Genomic DNA, 23,263 nt, shown 5'->3' on the forward strand with positions numbered 1-23,263 from the left:
TGATGAACATGACAACAACCAGAGCAACTCATCCGCCAGGGAACTGTCAGAAGATGCGATTGAACCAGAACCGGCTGGCTTCATGGTAAAAGGTAATTTTCGAGTCTAGAGGTTGAGCTGGCATCAGAAGAATAACTGAACTCACCCTGCATAGACGCATTCAATCCTCTCAAAAAAGGGTCGAAGTCAAACCTGGGGAGGGTCCACTCATGCTACTTTGCCTTCGCAGCTCGAGTTTTGGTATCTGGCGCCGAAGTTGTGCTCTTTGATAACAGATCCTCGAACACGCACATTGGTCGCCGACTAGTAGTCACCCCTTGCATCGTGATATTATCATCAATTCCCGTTTCATCTGTCTGAAGATCAAGGGTCCAGCTCACCCAGCAATGATCTCGTCTCACCGTTGTTGTCTTCGGGAACCTGAATCATCAGTCGTTCATTCCACCAAACTTGAACTCACTAACATCCACTGAATCACCTAGAAACACGTATGCTTCTTGCGGATGAGTCCGGATCCACGCCACCGCAGTAGATTACTGGTTGCACTCGGTATGATGCCCAGCAATTTGAGCTATTTTTGGTCGTTGAAGGCTTCTCGGAGTTGTGTTTCCACCAAACTCAGGTTAAGAGCTATAATCGATGATGCGGCCGTCTTTTCCGCATTGTCGGCGAATAGAGGTGGATAGTTGTCCGAACCGCCGTCGGATGACTCAACTTATTCTTGGTTCACGAGGCTCGGGAGCATCGGACGAAGAGTTAAATACATGTTCGCTGGATCTTGATACGACTGGATGCGCACCGGAACTCCGCCGTCGCTTCTTTCATCTTCTTTTTGTTGTACTTCCTGCCATTTTGCTGATGCTGATTAGAGTTTTTCTCTCACCGTAGACTTGCCTGGATCCGTTACGACGGTGGATGAGGAGAGGAGCTGTCGCGAGTTTATGGGTTGACTGTGCAGATGACCAGAAATCCGGAGAGCTTGAAAGATCTTCAAGGAACTGGTCTGGAACTGGTCGAGACGGCTTGATAGTATATCCCGAGGCCGGCAGAAAGGAGTCTCCGTCGGCATGAGAGCAGAAGGGTTCTAAATTTGATGATCTCCGAGCATGATGATGCTTGACATGGTGGTGAATTGGCGGACCTTTGATTCGTAAACTACAACGGTTACTTTAATGTTATGTCGGCTGCTTCCCCTGTGTGAAGGTCAGCCTCTGCTCGATCTCGGGTTGCTATTACACCAGCTGACGATGCTGGATCTGCGACTCCTGGCTGGTTCAAAGTGAAAACCCTGCGGCGTCTCACTGGCGCGAGCCCCATAGCGAAGTATTATTTCTTGGAACCCAAATCAAAGCCGGAGTGGAGGGTGACAGAGCGGCGGAGCAACGCTCGAATGTTTGCCGTACCGGCCTAGAAGAGCCGTCTCCATCGACGGGCTGTGACCACAGTTCTAGACATCTGCTGAAGTTTGCAGTGATTAATGGGGTCAAAGGTGTTTATTTGGTTGGAGAGGCGATTTAGTCTTCCTGAAGTAGCAGTGCAAGTTGGAATTTAGATTGTTCATGGGACAGGCTCTTACGGTACAGTCTTATTCTCTGATTCCTTCCCATCGTAGATGAAGGCGACGAAGTGCATGGCGAACGAAACATTGAGACCTACCGAAGCCAGCCGACGACTATGTCAGTAGAGGAGTCAAGATCAAGTTGCACGGGAGGTCTTTTCCATGGCGGGATGGATGCAGAGCGCTTCTCGAATTTGCTAGAAAACTAAGTTTCAGAGAATGAAATAGAAATGTCTCCTGCCTGTTTAAGAATGTTGATTATGGTAGGTAAGAGGAGCATGTCTTCAAGTTACTATTCAACAAGAAGAGCGGAGAGATAGTTTTACTATCAGAGAACTCTCACAACAATGCCCGTGACCTTTTCAAACAGAAGCCCACTTCTAGCACGGTCCAGACGCCCGATCTTCTGCAGCCAAAAGAAATCAACCGAGTGGTTGCGGGTTCTCAAATAGACGCGCTGGGAAACATTTCCAGAAAATGCGCCCTTTCCAGGGGAGAGACGAGATCGATGGTAAACTGAGGCAGTGACGCCTCACAAGCTCCTGTCAGCGAATGGATCCAAGATGGGGGTTTGAAGATGGGAAGACAAATGAAGTTGCGCGAAGAAAATGGGACGGCGGGACGGTCAGGAACAACAGCAGCGTGATAGGCCGACAAGTGGAAATTGCACCTGTTCGCGCCAACGCCAAGACACACGATCGAGGAAAATGACAAACAAACACAGAGCAGGTGGGCCTTGACGGCCGTTAGTTCTTCTTAGATCGGCGCCTCGAGAGAACTCAGCCCGAGCCAGCCAACAGCCTGCTGCGTTCTGGCCCTGGTTCTTCTCAAGCGCCCTTGCTCGTTCAATCGGTCGCTCGTTGTGGTGGTGACTCCAAGCGCACCCGCTCTCCCTTTCTCCTCGTCTCCGCTACTCCAGCCCTCTTTCACTCTTTTTCTTCCCTTGTCATCCCTCTCCTCTCTCTTTCATCCTTCCATCCCATCAACACACGTTCTTTCTCCTCAAAGCAGGTGCCAGTTTCATTCCTTCAACTGTTCACCTTGCTGTCCATTCTTTCCCTGCCGAGCCGGTCCGTTTCTCTCTCCCTTGCGAAACCAACCGACCGACAAAAATCGACCACCAAACACGCACCGACCCCCGTACATTCTCTCTTTATAATCAACGAATAAACCGCCGAAGGCTCGCTGAAAGCCCCATATTTATTAAGCCTTGTTGACACACAGACTACGCTATTTCTGTCCCAGGAATTTAGACCGAGCATACCGATCGTCGGCACCGCAACACCTTCGATTCTTGAATCTCCTTGCCCCGTTAATCCCGTATAAGCTTTGCCCTTCACAGCTTTGTTTGAGGACAAGACACCCTCGATATAAAATGATCCAGATGCTCCACCAATATGTGCGGCGAGATGACGACGAAGGGAACAGTGGTGGCTTGTCTGATTCCATGGTCGACCTATTGATCTCTCTTCTGGTTCTTGTTTTGCTCGGTATCGCTCTCATCGGTGGGCTTCTGGTTATGCGTCGCCGGCGTCAGAACAGACAGCAGTGTGAGCTTCCGGTGCACAATGGTCAATGTTCGACACACCACCGGAGCCTTACCATCACCGCACCCCCGTACTCAAAGACCGAGTCTGTTTTTGTTATCGATGAGAAGCGCAATCTGATGGAGAACTCATCGAGCCCGCCGCCTAGCCCGGTTCCTGAGATTCGCATCACGTTCCCCGAGGAGGAGGATGAGTCTGGAAAGCGTAGGTCCGGTAGGGTGGTGGTCGTGAGAATCAGCGAGGCTGGGAGCGTTGGCCTCGAGCCATATAATGAACAGCTTCCCCCATACCAGTCAAGCGAGGCAGAACGCTTCCAGTCCCTCGATATGGAGCGTATGGGCGGGTTGAAGGAGAAGGATGACACGAAACGATGGGGTTAGAACATTGACCCGAAAACGTTATCTTTACCTGTGTATCCCCGACCAATACGTCAGCCTGCCATATTCAGCCATCATATTCGCACTTCTACGACTATCGCAAAGTACGACCCTACCTAGCGAGACACGCCTCGTTTCCGCTGTATATCTCCACCAATTTTCTTCGATACGCCTTTGCAACTTGCACACACGCACTGTCTGCCTGTTTCCGATTGTCGCTCCCGCGCAGACCCCTCAAATGGTCCATGATCCCCTTCGCGGACTGTTACCCGCCTGGGGTTATCGTTTCTGGGAGAGTGAAATCTGACTTATCGGATCAACCGTTGTGGGCCTTCTCTTTTGCTTTATCATTCTCTGCTGTTTTAGGCGTTTATTTCTTGTGCTTGGCCAATCACCCTTTCCACCCTGCCACGTCCCTAGGGTTTGGAGAGAGATTAACGTTCTGCTTTTTGTTTGGAGCTTATAACTTATATTCTTCCAAGACACTTTCTCCTATTCTTTCATTGTTACTACAACTTACCTTCTCGACCCCCGTTTTTCGGTGACTTACAGCTGGATAATGTATGTACTTTATAGCTTGGGTGGCCGCCTTGCGGGTGCGAGCCTCGATGAATGTACCTATTGGTCAGTAGACGCTCTCTTTGCAGGACATCTTCCAAACTGTCTTGCCACTGATTTAGGAGGTCTCATCCAAATCTATAAGGCCCCAGCCCTTCTAAACAGTTGCCCGATATTGGAAACGACCCGCCCCGGCCCAGGGCAGGCCTTTTCATGACCGGAGCCGCGATGGCCAATGGCGGCGCGCGAATTCGTTGGCTGAGCTGCCGAAAACAACGGATCCCCCACGTCACTGGCACAGGAAGGATTTGGCGCTGGAGCTGTGCCCTTCGCCGCACCTCAACCTTTTGCAATTGCGCCGGATTGGCCCCTTATTTCTTGTGATTGCCACTCTCCGGTGTATCAAATGGGCTGCCGCTTTGATCATGAGCTTCTCAGTCTGCTAAGCCACAGTTCGCCAGCGAGACGGTCTAGCACCCTCTCAAGGATAGAGCTCCGAAGGAGAAATATCCCAAGAGTGAGAGAAAGGACACTTCCCGACATTTTCTCGATTCGATGGTCTCAGCACCGCCATTTGGAAGCCATTGACCTCAGTTGCGCTCAGGAGTCCCCAGATTTTTGACAGAGATATTCTTCCCGACTCGATTGATTCCGGGCACCACCGTGTCTGGAGCTCCGCGTCTCCCGAGTTTCGCGAGTTGGATGAACAAGCCTTTCAAGGCCTCGATAGCCGTTTTCTGTGATGGTAACCCCAACCACGAACTCGGGGTGTGCGGTCTCGAGCGCCGATGGCGCGCTTAGAAAACCCCGGTTCTCTCAAGACCCGTCGTCACGCCTTTCCAACCCCCAGAATCAGGCTGTTCGAAGGACACGGGAACCGGAGGTGCCGTCGGGAATGCAATCACGGGCGACCAACGGGTTAAAGGATGATCGTGGGAAGCATCTTGAGGAGGAGTTCAAGTACAAGCACCTTAGTTTACTAGGTGTATTTGTGTGGATACTGTGAGCTGTCTAGCTGGTAACGGCGTTGATCTCGGAGAGGCGACATCTAACTTCTCTCTCCGAATAGGTTCTTACATGTGGTCGGCATATATTTCTTCACTCGAGGCTTTCTTCTCACACGAATGGTTTTGGAAAACAAGTCATCCTGCGATGTCCTTCCGTTTAGCGATCCGCTTTCGTCACAACCCGAACACTCGACACACGGCGGATGCTGGCACCCAAAGTCATTTGATAAAGCGATTGTGATAATTATTGACGCTTTGCGCTATGACTTTACTGTTCCGTTTGCGCCAAATGCAGAGGTCGAAAATGCCCACCTCTTCCACGATAATATACCGGTGCTGTATGAAACCGCTGTCAACAGTCCCCAAAATGCTTTTCTCCTTCCATTCATCGCGGATCCACCGACTACGACGCTGCAACGACTGAAGGGCTTGACTACGGGTACTCTTCCTACCTTTGTGGACGCCGGATCCAACTTTGCTGGGACGGCAATTGACGAGGATAACCTCGTTGCTCAACTTCACGGCGCCGGTAAGAACCTCGTTCAGCTTGGTGATGACACCTGGCATGCTCTTTTCCCTGGCTACTTCGACCCTAATCTGACGCGGCCGTTTGATTCGTTCAATGTGTGGGACTTGCATACTGTTGATAACGGTGTCAATGAGCATCTATTCCCACTTCTCGCGTCCCAGAACTATACGAAATGGGATGTTATTTTCGGCCACTACCTCGGGGTTGACCATGCCGGTCATCGATATGGTCCAAATCACCCTGCCATGGCAGCCAAGCTGAATCAGATGGACCAAACAATCAGGGACATCATCACGAAGATCGACGACAGTACACTACTCGTTGTGATGGGTGATCATGGGATGGACTCAAAAGGAGACCATGGGGGTGAATCGGATGATGAGTTGAATGCTGCATTGTGGATGTATTCGAAGAAGGAAATATTCGGTCGTACGAGCGCGGAAAAGGTATTGCCACCGAAGTATGCTTGGGAAAGATTCGTACCCCAGATCGACCTTGTACCAACCCTATCTTTGCTCCTTGGGATCCCCATTCCCTTCAATAATCTTGGATCGCCGATTGAAGAAGTCTTTGCCGGGCCTAGCGGAGACGACTGGAGTAATTTGGTCACTGTGAATCGCCTGGCGTCCGCACAGATCAAGCGATACCAGCATGCTTATGCCGAAACTCGTGGGGACGAGGGTGCAGAAGCCCAGTCGGTTGGCCTATGGGAGACGGCGGAGAAGGTCCACGACAGCAAACCCGAAAGCCCGGTTTCAGTCTACGAAGCTTATAGACAGTATCAACGGGACACCCTCCAGGTCTGCAGGGGGCTCTGGGCGAACTTCAATGTGCCAAGCATGCTGCAAGGAATCGGAGTCCTCCTTGCCGGCATTACTCTACTGGTGTTCTATGCCCGTGGATTGCAAGGGGATCGAACGGAGCTCACTGCTCCCTTCGTCTCGCGCGTCAGCCTAGGATCTGTTTTGGGAGCCGTGGCTGGCGTTGTGTTGGCCGGTGTCGGGGCGACTGAACTGAAAGTTCCCGAATCATCGGCTTTAATGGCTGCCATTGGAAGCATCTTTGGCGCCTCGTCGGCGATATTCGGTAGCCCTCAACGCGTATCAATACCTCTGCCCAACTCACTGTGGGGTTGGCTTGCTGTTATTTTTACACTTAGTCAATCCGTTGGGTTTGCATCCAACTCGTACACGATTTGGGAGGATGAGATTTTGCTATTCTTCCTGTGTACGTTCGGTGTTGTTGCTGGCGTGTCCTCAATGCGCCAAGAGTCAACTACAGACAGGGTTCTCGGAGTATACCATTCAATCGTGTTTGTTATCCTGGGGAGGCTAGCGTCTGTGTCTCGCCTTTGCCGTGAGGAACAGATGCCCTACTGCCGCTCAACTTATTATGCTTCGAGCACATCCTCTACCTCTGCACCTTGGCAGCTCGCTATTCCCTTCCTCGTGATGCTCATCTTACCCACGGTTGTCAAGGGCTTCTACGCTGGATCGAAATCGTACGAAGGAGCAGCGAGTCTATGGATTGGCATTGGCTTCCGCCTTGGATTGTTCGTGACCGCTATCTTCTGGATGCTCGAGGAACTCGACGGCAAGGAATGGATACCTCTCAGTGACGAAACGCTGAAGTCGATCCGAGTATTTCTGGCCCAGCTCGTTCTCGGGCTGGCATTCGCGGCCGGTACAACTGGGTTCATCTACTCAAAGCCGTGCGTCAGCATCGATGTTGCCCAGAGCGCCACAGAGCCTGAACCCAACCGCCCCTCGTCACCCGGTGAACAGCAGCTCCCAAGAACAACGGTCACGATTCTCGGCTTTGGTAACGTCTACGGCACGCGATTCTTCTTCCTCTCCATAAACTTCTGCCTCGCCATCACCCTCATGCAGAAACCTATGGGTCAAGGCGCCATGGCCCTCCTCCTCTGGCAAATCCTCTCCCTTCTCGAAATCCTCGACACAAATTCCCTAGTAACAAGCAACTCCCCCATCGGACCCACTGTCCTCGGCCTCCTCGGCTCCTTCTACTACTTCAAGACGGGCCACCAGGCAACCCTGAGCAGCATCCAGTGGGAAACAGCCTTCATCCCATTAACAACAGTGAAATACCCCTGGTCCCCGCTCCTTGTCATCCTCAATACCTTCGGTGCTCAAATCCTCACCGCAATCGTCGTTCCCCTAACAGCCCTCTGGAAACGACCCCTCCAACTCCGCGATACAAACGCTGCCTCGCCATCCACGCAGAAACCCGCTCTAAAACTTATCTCTGACGTCGCCCAGGCTGCGGCAACATATATCCTGTACTTCGCAACTATTAATCTCGCCACGACGATGTGGGCAGGCCACCTCCGGCGCCACCTTATGCTCTACCGTATCTTCAACCCGCGGTTCATGATGGGAGCCGCTGTCCTGGGCGTCGTGGATATCGTCCTCATCCTATTCTCCATCGCCGGCGTACGGTGGAGTACACTGAGTGTAGGGGAGATTTTCGGCTGGTAAAAGCCCCAGAGCTAAAAAAAAAAAAAAAAAGAATTAATCAAATTCGAACGTCAGTCAGTCGCCTATGTGAGCGGGTTGATAGAATAACAAAGATCCGAGAGGGCGTGGCTGCTCGCCCTGATGACTCGGAGTTTGCCCCACGAATAACTCGGACCATCTATGATATGGTTGTCTCCAGGTGATCTATCTACATCATTGTACGGGATCTAGGGATAGCTAATGATTCTCAAAGGGATACATATATATGTAGAAAAAAAAGACCCGCGTTAATTCAATTTCTTTTTCCCTCAGTTATATCACTGTTCATAAATAAACCAATGTATTTCTAGAAAGACAATTGTATGTCAATTCACAACATTGAATTGCCCCCACGGGTGCAGTTGCCATATATATGTTGGGGATTGCTCAGCATCACGGATATCTCCAGGAGCCCGTGGCGACCAAAATGTCTGGTAAGCCTTTACCTAGGTTCGGGGGAAACAGAGGCTAGGTTATTGACCTTGTCAAATGGCCATACGACATCCTTCGAAAGCGTAGTATTCAATGTCTGTCTGAGACGCATGTCGGCATCGAGTCGACCAGCTTGTAAAGACGAGATATTATCAAAGAAGGATAGGTATTTATTTCTCCGTTTACTACACGTGTATCATGCCAAGACCCATCCAGAAGCCATGGGCAACAGTAATTGATAGATTCAGACCACAAGAGAGCTTGAGCTGCCGCTCATCTCCCGCATCGTAGTTAAAAAAAAAAAAATTAAAAATAAAAAGCAGAGACAAGGTATAAAACAAGGCGTGGACGCTATCATCAAGTCATATCAAATCACAAAACTTTTTGGGTTCCGTTAGTTCCGTTGTCATCATCATCTAAAAGTCAACAAACTTTTTGGTGCACTGCATCACCCCGCCCTGGTTCTCGCGAGTTGTTTTCGGTCCAGTTCAACTCCTGGAAACAGTAAGTATACATAAAAATTCAATTGAAATAGCCAGTGTGTGGGTATCAAGTCGTAACGCTGCGCAGCTTCATCGTTTCAGGTCGGTCCACTGTCAGAGGATAGTAAATGTCCAGTCTCGAGAGCAATTGCTAGCCTGGAGATGTGCGTGAAAGATAAACAAAAACATCACTTCTGATAAAACATCAACAGCCGATGCTCCAGATAAGCAGAACGAAGGTAACGTTAGAATGACGAACAATGTATCGAGAAGAAGAGAGGTTAATGGAATGACGTGAAGTCAAGGTAATCGATAGCGTTCTAGCTCCCTATCCGCGCACGGGATAAGGTAAAACAATAATGTAGAAGGATATCAAGAAGAGCATATGGTTTGCGTCGAACAACGTGGCTGAAGATAGTACAAGATGGTGAGTTTGGGGATGGCTCGGAAGATTTGTAGCTCGCTTCACCTCGCCCAGCGTGAAAAATCGAGGTTTTGAAGTATATTGGTATCTGCGGCTGCGTTCCAATCGGTGGCAAATTCGGATCTACCAGAGTTTCTCCGGACTGGTACTTCTTCGGAAAAGATATTGGCTTTGGTGTTACGGCGTTGAGTTGGGTAGGTCGCATCCATGGTATCCGGAGTTTGGGACTGGGTTCCTAGTGCTCGCTCACGTAGCCTTTTGATCTCGCGTAATCTATTGCGCCAAGATGAAATATGCTCACCTTGGCTATTCCAAACGAGTGAGAACACAGAAGCATTCAAGGCTAGGATGCGTACGAAGGCCGCCAGGTTCCCTCCGGATATGATTTTGGGCGACGCAGCAGGCGAGATCTCTGGGAATCCGGGTTTGCTCATGACTTTCACGGAGTAAAACATATTTCGAGGATCAGGCACCCTGGGAGAGGCTGTTTCGGGCCCTTGTGCAAGACGAGATGCAGGGCTGATGACAATATAAAAGAAGTTGAACTGGGAGGGAAGCGCGTTGAAGTTGAACGGGGTATTGGAATGGTTGAATATGATATTGACGAAGTCGTTGCCAATATGACTTTTCTTCAGGACACAGGACGGATCGGTCTCGAAATTGGTGGGCATCATCGTCGTGACATGGTAGATGATTTCCGTGACCCTGTCTCGCCAGGCATACGTAAACTCCCCATCCGTTTCAGCGTGTAAACCCTGAGTATTGAATCTTGCTCCTCTGAGGGCAACCTTAGTACCGAGCCCTGAAAGGAAATACTCATAGTCTGGGCTACCGGCGGTGTTGGAAAGAATCTCTGCCTCTTCCGTCTGCCCATCCTCGATGTATATGACGCCAATCTTATGCCCATCTACGATGTCATTTCGGTCAAACGTGCTCAACGCCCGGCGGGTCATGTCGTCGTCCGGGAGCGGTATGGGCTGGATTGTAGTGGGTGTGGGGAAAGCAGTCGCCATCAATTGGAGCATAATGTGACTGGGTAAGACGGTAGTCTGCATGTTATCTGAATGTAGATGGGCGTCATGTGTGGCCGGGACTTGGTGAGGAAGGGCAGGCGCAGTGCGCTGTTGGTACACTGCGTAAGTAGTCCCCGAAGCTTGCCTCTTCGTTATTTGTGTTAGACCCGAGAGACTTGCAGTCTCCACGGTGAAAATGCTCATCCCCGCGATCCATGACTTCTTTACCACCGACCCATCCTCAGGTGACGGGGGAAAGGCCACGAAAGGAATGGTCTCGCCCAAATCTGAAAAGGCAACCCGCTGCATTAGGTCGAGGAAGACCTGACTCTGTTCTTCAACTGTCTCTTTCCCGTGTTCATCCTTGAAAATAAGTCTGCTGGTTATCCAATTCACGTGTTTCGCTCGATCTTGCAGCTTCAATGACAAAAACCAAAACACCATGACGTGATGCGTCGAAGTATAAATGTATCTGGACATAGCATCTTGGACAGAAGAATCCGATGCGTCGCTACTAAGGGGAAGGCCTGCGGTCTCACGAACGGCACTTCCCGTCCTTGGAGCATTTTGACCGGTTCTCGTTGGTGATTCGGAGGTTTTGAGCCTGTGCTCTCGGGACGTTTGCAGTAGCCGAATACATATTCCAAAGACTGTCCGGATCTCTTCTTCTCGCAGGTTCACATTGACTTCTGGGAGACGTGCCAGTAGCGCCAAGAACTCCAGGATGTGGACAGCAAGGTTGGATAGCGTGATCACTTTGGAGATTTTGTCGAGGATTCCATTTAGGGACTTTGTTACTGAGAGAGGGAGTTCATGGCAGCAGACGGAAAGTGCATGGATACACCCGCGTGAAGTGCCTCCCCATGAGCCAATAATTCCCATCATGAATGAACGTACGAGTTCATCCTCTTCGCTTTTCGCAAAATGCTCGTGGTAGCTCACCAGCACACAGAGGGTTTCAAATATATAGCCGGCCACGTCAGACTTCTTCAATCCAGTGGATGAGGGTGGTTCGCGGAATGATTCGTTCTTAATCTGGTCACACAAGATGTTGCGTAGGAGTTTGATTTGCGGGATCGCGTTGCTGAAGAGATCCCTGTTCTGAAGTTGAGGCGCAAGATGAGTGAGGACGTAGCTGTACATGCTCCATTTCGATTCACGCTGGAGTAACATGAGGATTGTTTCAAGCCATACGTTGGCTTTCAGAGCAGTCTTTTCCGCTGGCCCTCGCTCCGCATAGTCTGGTGTGCTGGGTGTTGCATAGGCATATACAACTCGGCTGGATTCATCTGGTGGCTCTTCGGGAAGTGCCTGTGGCGTGTCATATGCCCAAACAGGGTGGGGCAATTTCGGCGCACGCTGAGAATGAGAATAGCTGGCGCTACGCCCAGTAGATCTAGACAAAGCGCTGGAGGATGACCCACGGATCGGGTGTTTCCCATGAGGCACTGAGAGGCTATCCTCGTTCTCAGTGCTGTAGTCTCCTGCCGCATTTTCGCAATCGTTTGTTGTAGAACTGGGGTCAATGTTTCGACCAGATACATTCATCCTGAAGTCATTTTCGGACATCGATAGAACAATAACCGAGCCTGATGAATCGCATCGGAGCCGAAAGAGCATCTTGAGCGAGGTCAAGCGGGAATCCACTGGTCGGTCTTGGGACTCTGCTATTTTCAATAGCGCTTCGTAGACCGTCAGAGCTTTGGGTGCTGATAGGTTCAAGAACCTCAGAAACATCCTTACCAGCCCAGTAGTGCAGACATTGGCCAGCGAAGTCTTGAGCATGACAGTGGATGCAGGCTCTTCTTGAGAGGGCCCTGACAATGATTCATCGGGCATGTTGGAATCCCTGTTCATTGGTAAACTGATGATATCTACTAGAGATTTGAAAGTAGCATCATCACAAGCAGGGACAAAACTGTCAATGACAAAGGAAACTAGCGATTCCAGGAACAGAATGCTATCCTCATCACTAAAACTCTCAAGCATCAGTTCCAAAAGGCCTTCTTTCTGGAATAGAGCCAAAGACTCGTGGGTAATGAAAGCATCCTTCAAGGTTTCCAGAGCAATGATCCGAAGATCGACAGGTTTGTCACGGTCACGAATGAAGTAATTTATGACATTTTGGCAGCTCTGGACCCACCCTGAGGTTTGGGAATCGCACAATTTCTCTTCCCTCATTGTGTTGAGAATCAGCTCGGCTTGTGTCGGCTCAATTTGTTGACAAACATTCAATAGAAACCCCGTCATCTTAAGTCTCTGCTGTTTGTCCATTCTGTCCCAGAGCGACCCCACAGCCGACGCAATCTGCACGATGTTGGCTGAGATGGTGGGTTTGACCTCGTCGATGGTACTGCCACGAGAGTAGGGTGATTCGGGACTGAGAGTGGGCGTAACACTTGCCCCGGGCTCTTCAAAGATCCCGGCGGAGCAGGAATTAAGAACATTGACGAATCCGGTCCAGTTATGTGCCAATGTGATTTGGGAAAAGTCTCCCTCCAAGGTATTCAAACACAGCTCTAAAACGTCCGCTTTCAATCTATCATCGCCCTTCTTGATGACAACTTGAAGAGACTCCATCAAACGCTCGAACTGAACTTTCAGTATTCCATCTTGACCGTGGGCGCGAATGAGATCGGTGAAAACGTATATCGCACCGCGTAGGACGTTGAAATTTTGGCTTTGGTCTCCCGAGGATTCAAGAAGGAAAGAATAGAGTGCATCGGCCATTTCAATCTGTCGCCTCGACTTTGCCAGGTTTCGAACAGCCCTTGACGTTGGGCCAGATAGAGACCGTACCGAGGCATGGATGCTACAGAGCAGCTCTAGCATAGGAAGAAAACTTCCATCCGGGACATCTCCATAGAGAATCACGGCATCGAATACTGCCAAAGAGTGTTTTATATCAGCCGCAACACTCGTCTTCCTGCATATTGTAAAAATTTGGTTCAGCAGCTCCTGAACCTCATCACTCGCGGGTTGTCTTCGCTGCAACGTGATGAGATCAACCGCAAACTGTAACAAATCGTCCAATACCGTATCTTCGTAGGAAAGCCCATTGGATTTGCCAACCTTGGCTTTCCGTGCCTTCGACCTGGCGGACGAGATTACTTCGTGTAGAGGGACAATCAATGAGGTGATCAGAGGCAGGAGGGAAGAAGAAGCGAATTCCAACCGCCTGCCGTGGTCTGACAACGAGATGAGGGCTTGAGCGCGCGCTGGAATAACGTCGGACTCTGACGATGCGGAAATGGATTCAAAGACAGTGCGGCGAGCTGCAGGAGAAAGATCCTGACGAGTTGACAGAGACACTAGCAGAAGTGAGCCGCACCGCCGAGCCTCAGGAAATCCCACATGGTGTATCAAATGTGAACCAGCTTCCCAGAGTGCTAGAGCTTGTTCCGGAGAATACCAGTGGAGGGATTTGGCTACTTGTTCCGCTTCGTCACTAGCATGGTTCAAATTCTGCTTCTGTGCCAGGATCTTGACGCTTGTGTCGAAATCCCTAGGCCCCGAAGCATCCGAGGAACTAGACACGACACTTCCGCGATGCATTGAGTCAAGTCCTACTGCATACCAACTGCTTGTATGTCCATCCGTGGGTTGCTGGAGGGAGTCGCTGCTATCCGACAAGGAGGTAGTGGAAAACGATTTGGTTTGGGAGGTACTTAAAGACCTAAAGACGTCCGCAAAACTGGAGGCGGAGTACTTTGAGCGCGACGGGGATGAAGCATTGTCAGGAGACATGCGTCCTAGCGGACGGGTGAATAAATATAGGTTTCAATTGAGTCAAAGGATTATATAAGAAGCTGGAGAAGAGCGGGTAGTTGGTTAGCGATAAGAACATAGATTATGGCGTCATGAGAGAGGAACGCGATATCTGAGGCCTTTTAGGATTCAAAAAAAAGCGATCCAAGGACATTTACAACGTACCATGGGCTGATATTTAGCAATAGGTCACCAGCATCAGGAGGCTGGAAATTGACAATGCTGAGGCTTGAACCCCAAGACCGGCAAGTGATAAGAGCCGCAGCAGGAGGGGGCTTGTGGGAGATTGAGTACAAGGGAAGAAGTTGCACAGGCTAAGATGGAAGGATACTGAGCAATGAGAACACCAAGACCTTTTTGTACAAGGAGGTAACGCCCAAAGAGGAGACAGGAAGGACGAGATATCTCAAGGCTCAAGTGAAGCTTTGCCAAGATGCAATTCCCCTCCAGGCACCTGACTGACGCTGATGATCTGGCGGAGCGTCGGAAAACTTTGATCCCGCAGAGATCACCTGATCTGCAGCATTATTACTATCACGTGATATGACTCCGTGCCCCGCGTGGGGACTTGTCTCACCGCCTAAAATAATTCCAAAGCAACCGCCAAACAAACTGCCCGTCCGGGAATTGAGCTTCATCTTCGCCTTTGACCTTTTTTTGCCTTCTTGAGAAAATCGTCGGCGTTGTCGAAAGACACTCCAATCTGGGTCTTCAAATTGCACACATTATTTCCATTGCAAACCTGAAATTCAACCTCCTGAATATATCCTTAGCCTCTTCCGACGTTCTTCTGTTGTGCAAGTACATATTGTCCTCCAAACGATGGCGGATCTTGGGACCCTCGCCCAACTCCTGGAGGCAAGCTTAGATCCCAGGCAAAACAAACAAGGTGTGTTTATGACTTTCTCTGGATACAGTGTCTAAACTCAATTTGTCCCCCGCGCTGTAGACTGACGTTCGTTCTAGCTGAATCTGCTCTTCGGCACCAAGAAAGCAACGCGAGCTTTCCCATCTCGCTACTTCAGATAACGGCGTCCGATTCCTACCCCTACAATACCCGTCTCGCAAGCGCTTTATTTTTTAAGAACTTCATTAAAAGGAGCTGGACCGACGAAGATGGAAACTACAAACTCCCCGCGGAAGTGGTAGCCGCGATCAAACAGGATCTGATCAACTTGATGATCTCGGTACCGCAGGGCATCCAAAACCAGCTAGGAGATGCTGTTAGTGTAATCGCCGATAGTGACTTCTGGGAGCGGTGGGATACTCTAGTCGGCGTAGGTCTTAGTATCCGATTTCGGCTGTCTCCCGCTGTCTAACTTGCGTTACAGGACCTTGTCTCAAAACTGCAACCGGATAACCCCGCTGCCAACATTGGCGTCCTCACAGTTGCACATTCAATATTTAAGAGATGGAGACCCCTATTTCGATCAGATGAACTTTACACAGAAATCAACCACGTTCTGGAGAGATTCGGCACACCTTTTTTGACCCTATTCCAGGTAACTCCCCCGCAGGTTGATCGTCGATTATATGATCTGCCGCTCGGCTCTACTATATTATACTAACTGGTTATGTGCAGGGACTCGACGCGTATCTTGATGCCAACAAGTCGAATCAAAATCAGCTCGCTCTAGGGTTCACACAGCTCAATTTGATGCTCAAGCTGACGTACGATCTCTCTTGCCACGACCTTCCTCCGATGTTTGAAGAGAATTTGAGTGGGATCGCTCAGCTCCTGCTTAAGTATCTTACGTATGACAATCAATTGCTGCAAACTGATGACGAGACCGAATCCGGTCAGCTAGAATACGTTCGAGCGGGTATCTTCGAGGTCCTAACGCTCTACGTGCAGAAATATGGGGAGGAATTCCAGCCTTATATCCAACAATTTGTGGAGAGCTCCTGGAACTTCTTGACCACAATCGGCCAGGAAACTAAATATGACATTCTTGTCAGCCGGGCGTTGAAGTTTTTGACGTCAATAGCTGGAATGCCGCAACATGCACAAGTCTTCCAAGCAGAAGGCACACTATCTCAAGTGGTTGAGAAGGTGATTCTTCCAAATGTCAGCCTGCGGGAGTCAGACGAAGAACTATTCGAGGACGAACCGATTGAGTTTATCCGGCGAGACCTCGAAGGCTCAGACAGCGATACAAGACGGCGGGCAGCCACTGATTTCTTGAAACAATTAAATGGGAACTTCGAGGCGTCTGTTACGAAAACAGTACTCCAGTATATTGAACACTACTTGAACGAACACGCGAAGTCTCCGCAATTGAACTGGAAGGCGAAAGACACCGCAACTTATCTTTTCATTGCAATTGCAGCAAAGGGAGCCGCGACCGCAAGTCATGGAGTCACAACTACAAACAACCTTATCAGCATCACTGATTACTTCCAGAAGCACCTTGCTGCGGATTTGGTTTCTGGAGACGGTGTGCACCCAATTCTTAAGGTCGATGCCATCAAGTATCTCTACCTTTTCCGGAGCCTCGTAACAAAGGAACAGTGGCAGGAAGTACTTCCCTTATTGGTCAACCACCTTGGATCTTCTAATTTCGTTGTCTACACCTACTCTGCCATCGCGGTTGAGCGAGTTCTATATTTCACTGATTCCCAGGGACAGCCAATTATCTCAGCTGATACAATTAAACCTCTAGCAAAAGACCTACTGGAGCATATTTTCTCCTTGATCCAAAAGGATTCGGCTCCCCAGAAAGTTCAGGAGAATGAGTTCCTGATGAGATGTGCTATGAGAGTCTTGATTGTGATCAAAGAGGGTGTCATTCCCATCACTGACAATGTGCTGAAACATCTGATCAACATCACCCAAGTGATAAGTGCCAACCCAAGCAACCCGAAATTCTACTACTTCCACTTCGAAGCTCTGGGAGCCTTTATTCGGTATGCTCAAGCGCCGCTAGGTCGTTGCCCGGTTTACTGATGGTCACAGCTTCGCGGCGCCCGCGAATCCCGATAAACTTGAGCAAGCGCTCTACCCTCCCATGTCTGCCGTTCTTCAAGGAGATGTGCAAGGTACACCCGTCTCGGAAACAGTAAGCTAGACAGATTGGCTAATATCGGTCTAGAATTTGTTCCGTATATCTTCCAGCTCTTCGCTGCCCTTCTCGAAGCCAACCCATCAGGGACCTTGCCGAGTCTCTACCAAGGCCTCATTGCTCCTATTCTCGCACCTCAGGTGTGGGAATCGAAGGGGAACATACCCGCGCTTGTACGGCTTTTGTCGTCTATTATTAGTCGAGGCTCGCAGTATATTCTGGAAAACAACCAGCTCATTAACACTCTTGGTATCTTCCAAAAATTGCTTTCCTCCAAGACCAATGAAAGCTACGGTTTTGACCTTGTTGAATCCGTGGTTGAGCACTTCCCATCGTATGCTGAATCACTCCCTCAAAGTCTCTCAAGCACCCACGCCACTAACACCGGTTTCTAGGGCGACACTGGAGCCATACTTTGGCGATATCTTGCAGATCATTCTCACTCGTCTTCAGAATCACAAGACAGAGGGTCTCACACTTCGTTTCGTTCGTTTCTACCATTTCATCTGCGCCAATGACGAGAAAGGCTACAGCGCCGATTTTGTGATCCAGATTATCGATAAAATTCAAGACGGGTAAGAGTTCAGATTCAAGATTTTTCTCAACGAGCCAACTGCTGACTGCAACTAGACTATATGTCCAGTTGTACCTGAACATCATTCTGCCGGAGTCCCAAAAGCTTGCTCGCCCGATAGATCGCAAAACGGCTGTGCTTTCGTTTACTAAGACACTGGCTAATTCTGAAGCCTTTGCCAATAAATATAAGAAGGGTTGGGGTTTCACATGCGAAGCTCTGCTCAAGCTCTTGGAGCTCCCGCCTCTACCAGCTAACAAGGATGACATCGACGCTGAGCATGATGTTGAAGATATGGCGTTTGGCGTTGGGTTCACAGCTCTTGTAACGATTCGGCCGCAGGTCAAAGACCTTTGGCCAGACACGGGAGCTGACCTCAAACCCTGGGTTGGCGAATACCTCAAGGAAGCAGACCAGAGGCACGGTGGAAGAATCTCGGCATTCGTTCAAGAAAGGCTAGGGGACGAAGCAAAGGCGGTCCTCAGCGGTTATATTGCATAGAAGTTTTATTAATCAGTTCCATCCCTAAACCTGGGGGACGAGATTTTAAATGGGTCAAAGTGATCTTGTGGTCTTCTTTACGAAGATAATATCCCAACTGAAAATAAAGGGTGGTGCAAGAGAGACCAATTAACCGTGGTGTAACAGGCAGAGGTTCCATAACCCAGAGCGAGAGACGTTTTGTAGTTTTACTCACCTCTTTTCTCCCCCTCCTCATCTCTTAGGTCCTCTCGTTCTTCTTCTTCTTCTCCTTTTTGCGCCCCCTTTGCCTCTAACTCGCGATACTTTCTCCGACTCTTCTTCACTCGACTCGCCTTCTTCTTCCGCTTCCGCTCTGCCTTGAGTGTAACGCGACTCTCATCTCCCTTCAGCAACTGCTCGACTTTATCAGCGAGCAATTGGCGCGCAATTTTCTCATTCTGTGATCGCGATCGCGTGGCCTGAGACTTTACGACTATTCCGGTGGGCTTGTGGATGAGTTGGACGGCGGAGTTGGTTTTGTTCTATTCCGACGAAACGATGAACGGTTAGCGGCACCGCTTCTGGTGCAGGTCGGCGGACAAGGCCGAAGAGGGAGAATGCGTACGATTTTCTGGCCTCCAGGGCCTGTGCCCTTGAGGTAAGAGGTTGTTATGTCGGCATTGGAGAGCTTTAATCGCGGCGGGAGAGCCTTCTCGGAGCAGAGTTGTGAAGCAGACAGGGATCTTTTCGGGAGGAATTGAGGAAATGGCCTGGAGATCGGGAGATGTCGTATCTGGCGGAGCATGATCGGTTTCAGGGAAATGTCGGTTTCATGGTTGTTATCATTGTTCGAACGTTGCGCTGCGGAGAGGCGATGGAGATTGGAGACTCAGACAGTGAGCGAGTGGGGAGCGGGATCTGGGTCGGCAGTATTCGTGTCTCAGATTCTTATTGACGATAAACTCTAGCTTCAACAATATCGTTGTCGATACGGGAAGGGGGATACGGAGCTTACATGGAGTGGTCTAAAATTATCTAGAGCAGAGAGGAGGAAGAAGTATAGTCGAACCCGCCTCTCTTCCAAGGTGGACTTTCGTTTATTCCATATGATCTGCGATTTCCTCAATCCAAGTCCATGAAGATGCCAAGATTGGGTGACGCATGCTCTGCATGGAGTTGGAATAAGTCCGGGCGTGAGATACTCAAAACTTCCAAGGCCCCATCATCCGCATCTTCAGAGTTGAAAGCCACAGAGATTTCAATTATTTCCTCACGCGCTGCTCAGGTTGATCGGTTTGTCCCTCCTTCCTTGCCCGTCTTTAGTGGAAAATCTGGCAGCTGGCTGGACCCTGAAGTGGACCATTGACAACAGGCTTGACACCTGGACTTGTCCATCCGTCGATTCCCATCTCGACCTCAGATATTCTTAGCAGAATCTGAACCGCAGTTCAGAATCTCGTATTTCAATATTTATTTTCCCTCAATTCCCCTTTCACCTCTTTGACTCTCCAACTTCGCCTCCCCGCACCGACTAACTCACCGTCGATCGACGCGCAACCAATCTCCTCGATATCCACCTCTGCCGTCTCTTTTCTTTCCCTGACATCCACTTCATCCTCTTTTCAGTCTTTTGGACCATGGTGTGAAGTCGAGAAGACAATTTGTCCACCGCTGGCACCTTGCGGACAAGCCTCAATCCCGCCCCTTTCTTTTCGGAAATATCCTCCTAAGTTTACGCCTGACAAAACTACGTCCCACGCTGCACCACTCGCTCATTCTCAGACACACTCATCTACAAACACCTCTAACAAGTCCGCCAGAATGACTTTTCTATGGATGGCTTCCGCCTTGGTTCGCTGGGTTCGCCTGAAGATCTATCAGTATGAGGTCACATTCGCTGTATACATGCTTACTCCTACGGAGAAGTTCATCTTCAGTACGTCCTTCTCTTCAATACTCTCTGCCTACGTACTGACACCAGGAATTGCCAGACTCGCTTCTCCTTACCCTTATCTCCATGATCCTCACAGCAATCTACGTCTACCTCCCAGACCATCTACGATCGATATACAGCCATGTATACTACTACTGCGTCGGTGAACGCCCCTTTGCAACGACCGGAATCTCATCGATCGGGACTGTTTTCTGTGACAGCAGCACCCAGGCCCTGGAGGTGATGTACGAGACAGCGCAGAATGCCGCTGCAACGGCTCAAGCCACAGTTCCAGAGCTATGACGCTCTCGTTGAGAATGATGACTCGGCGTATCTCTCTTCTGTCGATGCTGGAGATGGGCGTTAAATTGGGGGTGTTTCATATCTTGTCGTGGCGCGGCCGGGGACTTATCTTCCACTCACTCGCTCTTCAATCTCCCTATTACTCCGCTATTGCTATTAATTTACGATACCGGTACTCCCGCCGTCCTTAGCACAAAATTGCATAACTGCTGTTTTTTCGACGCGGAAGTGGGTTTTCATGGCTCGATTTGATGATGGCGTTGGAGTTGGAGAGCTCGCGAGAATCGGCGTATCTTAGGAGTTTCGGTTTCATCCTGACAGCATTATGGTTGCTTCGCTTCACCGGGTTGGCTATTGTTACGACAGAATGCCCTAATCGCATTCTCCCACACCATCGTTAGTACGGGGTTTCTCCGTAATCACTTTATTATTTCGTCTTGAAGAAGTCAGCTTTCAATGTTTCCTTTACGACATAGAATAATTGTAGTAGACCAGCAAGAAAATATCTCCCAGCAAAATCGACAACTCCATAATGCTCAAAAAAGTGTGTTATACAGGGAGTAATCATACAGACAATTCACGTGTAACTCACATGCAACCAAAGTCATAAAACGCCGGTGACCATTCTGCCCAATCGCAGACTGCGGCTTCACTTTCTTCCAACCACCGTGGCAGATCCTTGAAAATCCCAGCATATATAGCCTTAAAGACCCCAAACCAGCACATAAATTCACCCCGAACTCGAGCCCTAACTCTGACTCTGACTTTGCGCTTGGAGTTGGGCCTCCGCCTGCGCGCGCGCTTCCAGCTCTCGCTGCCGTCGCTCCCGCTTGACCGCATCAACCATCCGCATCCGCGCCAACTCCTTATCAATATCTTCTTTCTCAAGTGGGATCTTATGTGACTGCTCGGCCGTAGGCCAGAAACCGGGTACGCTGAATCGTTCGTCGAGATTTGTGCCGAAGTAGTACATCCATCCGATGGGGAAGATGACGTACATACCGAACTAGAGAGGAAGGGGGCCACATTAGTGTCGGAGTCGAGAGTTAGAAGGAACTGGGATTGGAAAATCGGGGGGTGTTTACTTTGAAGATTTCGAGGTTACCCCCTTGGAGTCTGCGGAGGATGGCGGACATCATTGATGTGGATGTATGACAGGCGGGGATTGTGAGGGTAGAAGCTGAGGAGTTGAGGAGTTGCGAGGAGATTGCGGGTACGTGAATCGTTCTCTATCTTCTGGGCAATTATCTGCTTCCAGTGGCTGATTAACCCACTGGCTAATCGTCGAGCCGTTGACGATACCAAATGATCGGAATTGGGTCTCAAGCTCACTCGATCAACTTGAAGAATCCCGCGCGGCGATGGGTGGGTCTCGGATTATTGTTCCTTTCTCGGAGGCTCTGACGGGCCGAAGACAAACGGAGCAAACTTTTACCTCACGTGATTTTACTTGACAGATCACGTAATCCATCTGTTTTGGTTGTGCCTCGGTTGCCCTGTCGGCCCGTCGGTCGTTCCCCCGCAAAGCCACGGCTCTTCGAGTCCTGACGGCAGAAGCAATGCTCGGTTCCTGAGATCCATATATTACAGCGCCGGTGGAGGATTGCTGGTCAATTACCCGCTTTTTTTCTGCTTTCGCTCGCTCTCAGATCGTTGAACGTTGACTGTCGTTCAAAACTTAACCCTACACATCGATATATAGAGCAAGCATGGCCGACGAGAAAGATATCACCGTCACCTACCAGGACCGCATTGCGATCATCACCCTCAACATCCCCAAGAAGCTCAACGCCCTCAGCGCAGACCACTACTACCTTCTCGGTGAGCGTCTCCGGGAAGTCGACAAGCGTGATGACATTACCATCACCGTCGTCACTGGAACAGGCCGGTTCTTCTCAGCGTACTTATCCCTCCCCCTCCACATTTTCAAGCCCCCATGTCTAATTAATAGGAATTGTCCAGAGGCGCAGACGTAACCGCCACCCGCCCCGGCGGCGGCCTTGGCTCTAACGTCCGCCGCGACCTCGTCCGTAGTTTCGTCGCAAACAACATCGACATCACAAACACATTCAGCCACCACTCCAAGATTCTCGTGGCCGCGCTCAATGGTCCCGCCGTCGGCCTCTCTGCCGCCCTAGTCGCCATGGCCGACTTCGTCTACGCCACGCCCCACACCTTCCTCCTCACGCCCTTCTCCTCCCTCGGTCTCGTCGCCGAGGGCGGAGCATCCGTGGCGTTCGTCGAACGCCTGGGAATCGCAAAGGCCAACGAAGCTCTTATCCAGAGTAAGCGGATAACTGCCGACGAGCTGGTGCAGGCGGGCTTCGTGAATAAGATTATCAAGGCCGATAGCGGGAAGCCGGATGACTCTGCTGGGTTCTTGAAGAAGGTTCTTGAGGAGGTTGAGGACAGGATGGGCGCGCATTTGAGCCAGAGTTCGCTGCTGCGGATTAAGGAGTTGGTCCGCAAGCCTGGGAGAGAGATCATGGATCGCCAGAATACGATCGAGGCCTTCCAGGGGCTGGAGAGATTCTTGTTGGGTCTCCCACAGGAGGAGTTTAGGAAGTTGGCGGCGGGAGAGAAGAAGCATAAGCTTTGAATGGATGGGATATTATACTCCGCTAGGATTGTATATAGATATCTTTGGGGCTGGAAACCAAATGCAGCCCTCGTTGTATAAAGGAACGGAACGGAATTCATTCAATTCACTTATTAGGT

At 50.1% G+C, this 23,263-nt stretch overlaps 8 protein-coding genes across 8 annotated transcripts; 5 read left to right on the top strand and 3 right to left on the bottom strand.

Moving 5' to 3' along the window:
• Positions 1–2,933: 2,933 nt before the first annotated feature.
• BJX67DRAFT_377107 (uncharacterized protein) lies at positions 2,934–3,485 on the top strand (the record flags this gene model as incomplete). The annotated part of the gene is made up of 1 exon (XM_071032026.1): positions 2,934–3,485. One exon carries the CDS (start codon positions 2,934–2,936, stop codon positions 3,483–3,485), a length of 552 nt encoding a protein of 183 aa, XP_070890307.1.
• An 802-nt stretch (positions 3,486–4,287) lies between these two features.
• Positions 4,288–8,414, top strand: BJX67DRAFT_341993 (mannose-ethanolamine phosphotransferase GPI13). The gene is made up of 2 exons (XM_071027965.1): positions 4,288–5,042; positions 5,110–8,414. The coding sequence occupies exons 1-2, from the start codon at positions 4,783–4,785 to the stop codon at positions 8,072–8,074; spliced, it is 3,225 nt and encodes a 1,074-aa protein (XP_070890308.1). The 5' UTR covers positions 4,288–4,782; the 3' UTR covers positions 8,075–8,414.
• Positions 8,415–8,817: 403 nt separating this feature from the next.
• BJX67DRAFT_341996 (putative GTPase activating protein (Tsc2)) lies at positions 8,818–14,663 on the bottom strand. The gene is made up of 2 exons (XM_071027966.1): positions 14,377–14,663; positions 8,818–14,252 (listed from the first exon to the last, which is right to left on the bottom strand). The coding sequence occupies exon 2, from the start codon at positions 14,188–14,190 to the stop codon at positions 9,472–9,474; it is 4,719 nt and encodes a 1,572-aa protein (XP_070890309.1). The 5' UTR covers positions 14,191–14,252; positions 14,377–14,663; the 3' UTR covers positions 8,818–9,471.
• Positions 14,664–15,033: 370 nt separating this feature from the next.
• On the top strand, positions 15,034–18,348 carry BJX67DRAFT_377110 (putative chromosome segregation protein Cse1; the record flags this gene model as incomplete). The annotated part of the gene is made up of 8 exons (XM_071032027.1): positions 15,034–15,100; positions 15,178–15,488; positions 15,543–15,713; positions 15,794–17,118; positions 17,168–17,250; positions 17,304–17,607; positions 17,669–17,848; positions 17,904–18,348. 8 exons carry the CDS (start codon positions 15,034–15,036, stop codon positions 18,346–18,348), a joined length of 2,886 nt encoding a protein of 961 aa, XP_070890310.1.
• A 188-nt stretch (positions 18,349–18,536) lies between these two features.
• Positions 18,537–19,114, bottom strand: BJX67DRAFT_377111 (peptide chain release factor family protein; the record flags this gene model as incomplete). Its single annotated transcript, XM_071032028.1, has 2 exons — positions 18,537–18,851; positions 18,935–19,114. The coding sequence occupies 2 exons, from the start codon at positions 19,112–19,114 to the stop codon at positions 18,537–18,539; spliced, it is 495 nt and encodes a 164-aa protein (XP_070890311.1).
• Positions 19,115–20,130: 1,016 nt separating this feature from the next.
• Positions 20,131–20,545, top strand: BJX67DRAFT_377112 (serine palmitoyltransferase small subunit family protein; the record flags this gene model as incomplete). Its single annotated transcript, XM_071032029.1, has 2 exons — positions 20,131–20,245; positions 20,301–20,545. 2 exons carry the CDS (start codon positions 20,131–20,133, stop codon positions 20,543–20,545), a joined length of 360 nt encoding a protein of 119 aa, XP_070890312.1.
• Positions 20,546–21,293: 748 nt separating this feature from the next.
• Positions 21,294–21,681, bottom strand: BJX67DRAFT_377113 (uncharacterized protein; the record flags this gene model as incomplete). The annotated part of the gene is made up of 2 exons (XM_071032030.1): positions 21,294–21,551; positions 21,631–21,681. 2 exons carry the CDS (start codon positions 21,679–21,681, stop codon positions 21,294–21,296), a joined length of 309 nt encoding a protein of 102 aa, XP_070890313.1.
• Positions 21,682–22,041: 360 nt separating this feature from the next.
• BJX67DRAFT_159519 (dodecenoyl-CoA isomerase) lies at positions 22,042–23,258 on the top strand. The gene is made up of 2 exons (XM_071024919.1): positions 22,042–22,445; positions 22,508–23,258. The coding sequence occupies exons 1-2, from the start codon at positions 22,255–22,257 to the stop codon at positions 23,142–23,144; spliced, it is 828 nt and encodes a 275-aa protein (XP_070890314.1). The 5' UTR covers positions 22,042–22,254; the 3' UTR covers positions 23,145–23,258.
• The last annotated feature ends 5 nt before the right edge of the window (positions 23,259–23,263 follow it).

This window comes from Aspergillus lucknowensis (assembly GCF_044049455.1).
Source record: "Aspergillus lucknowensis strain CBS 449.75 chromosome Unknown BJX67scaffold_3, whole genome shotgun sequence".
Lineage (NCBI taxonomy): Eukaryota > Fungi > Ascomycota > Eurotiomycetes > Eurotiales > Aspergillaceae > Aspergillus > Aspergillus lucknowensis.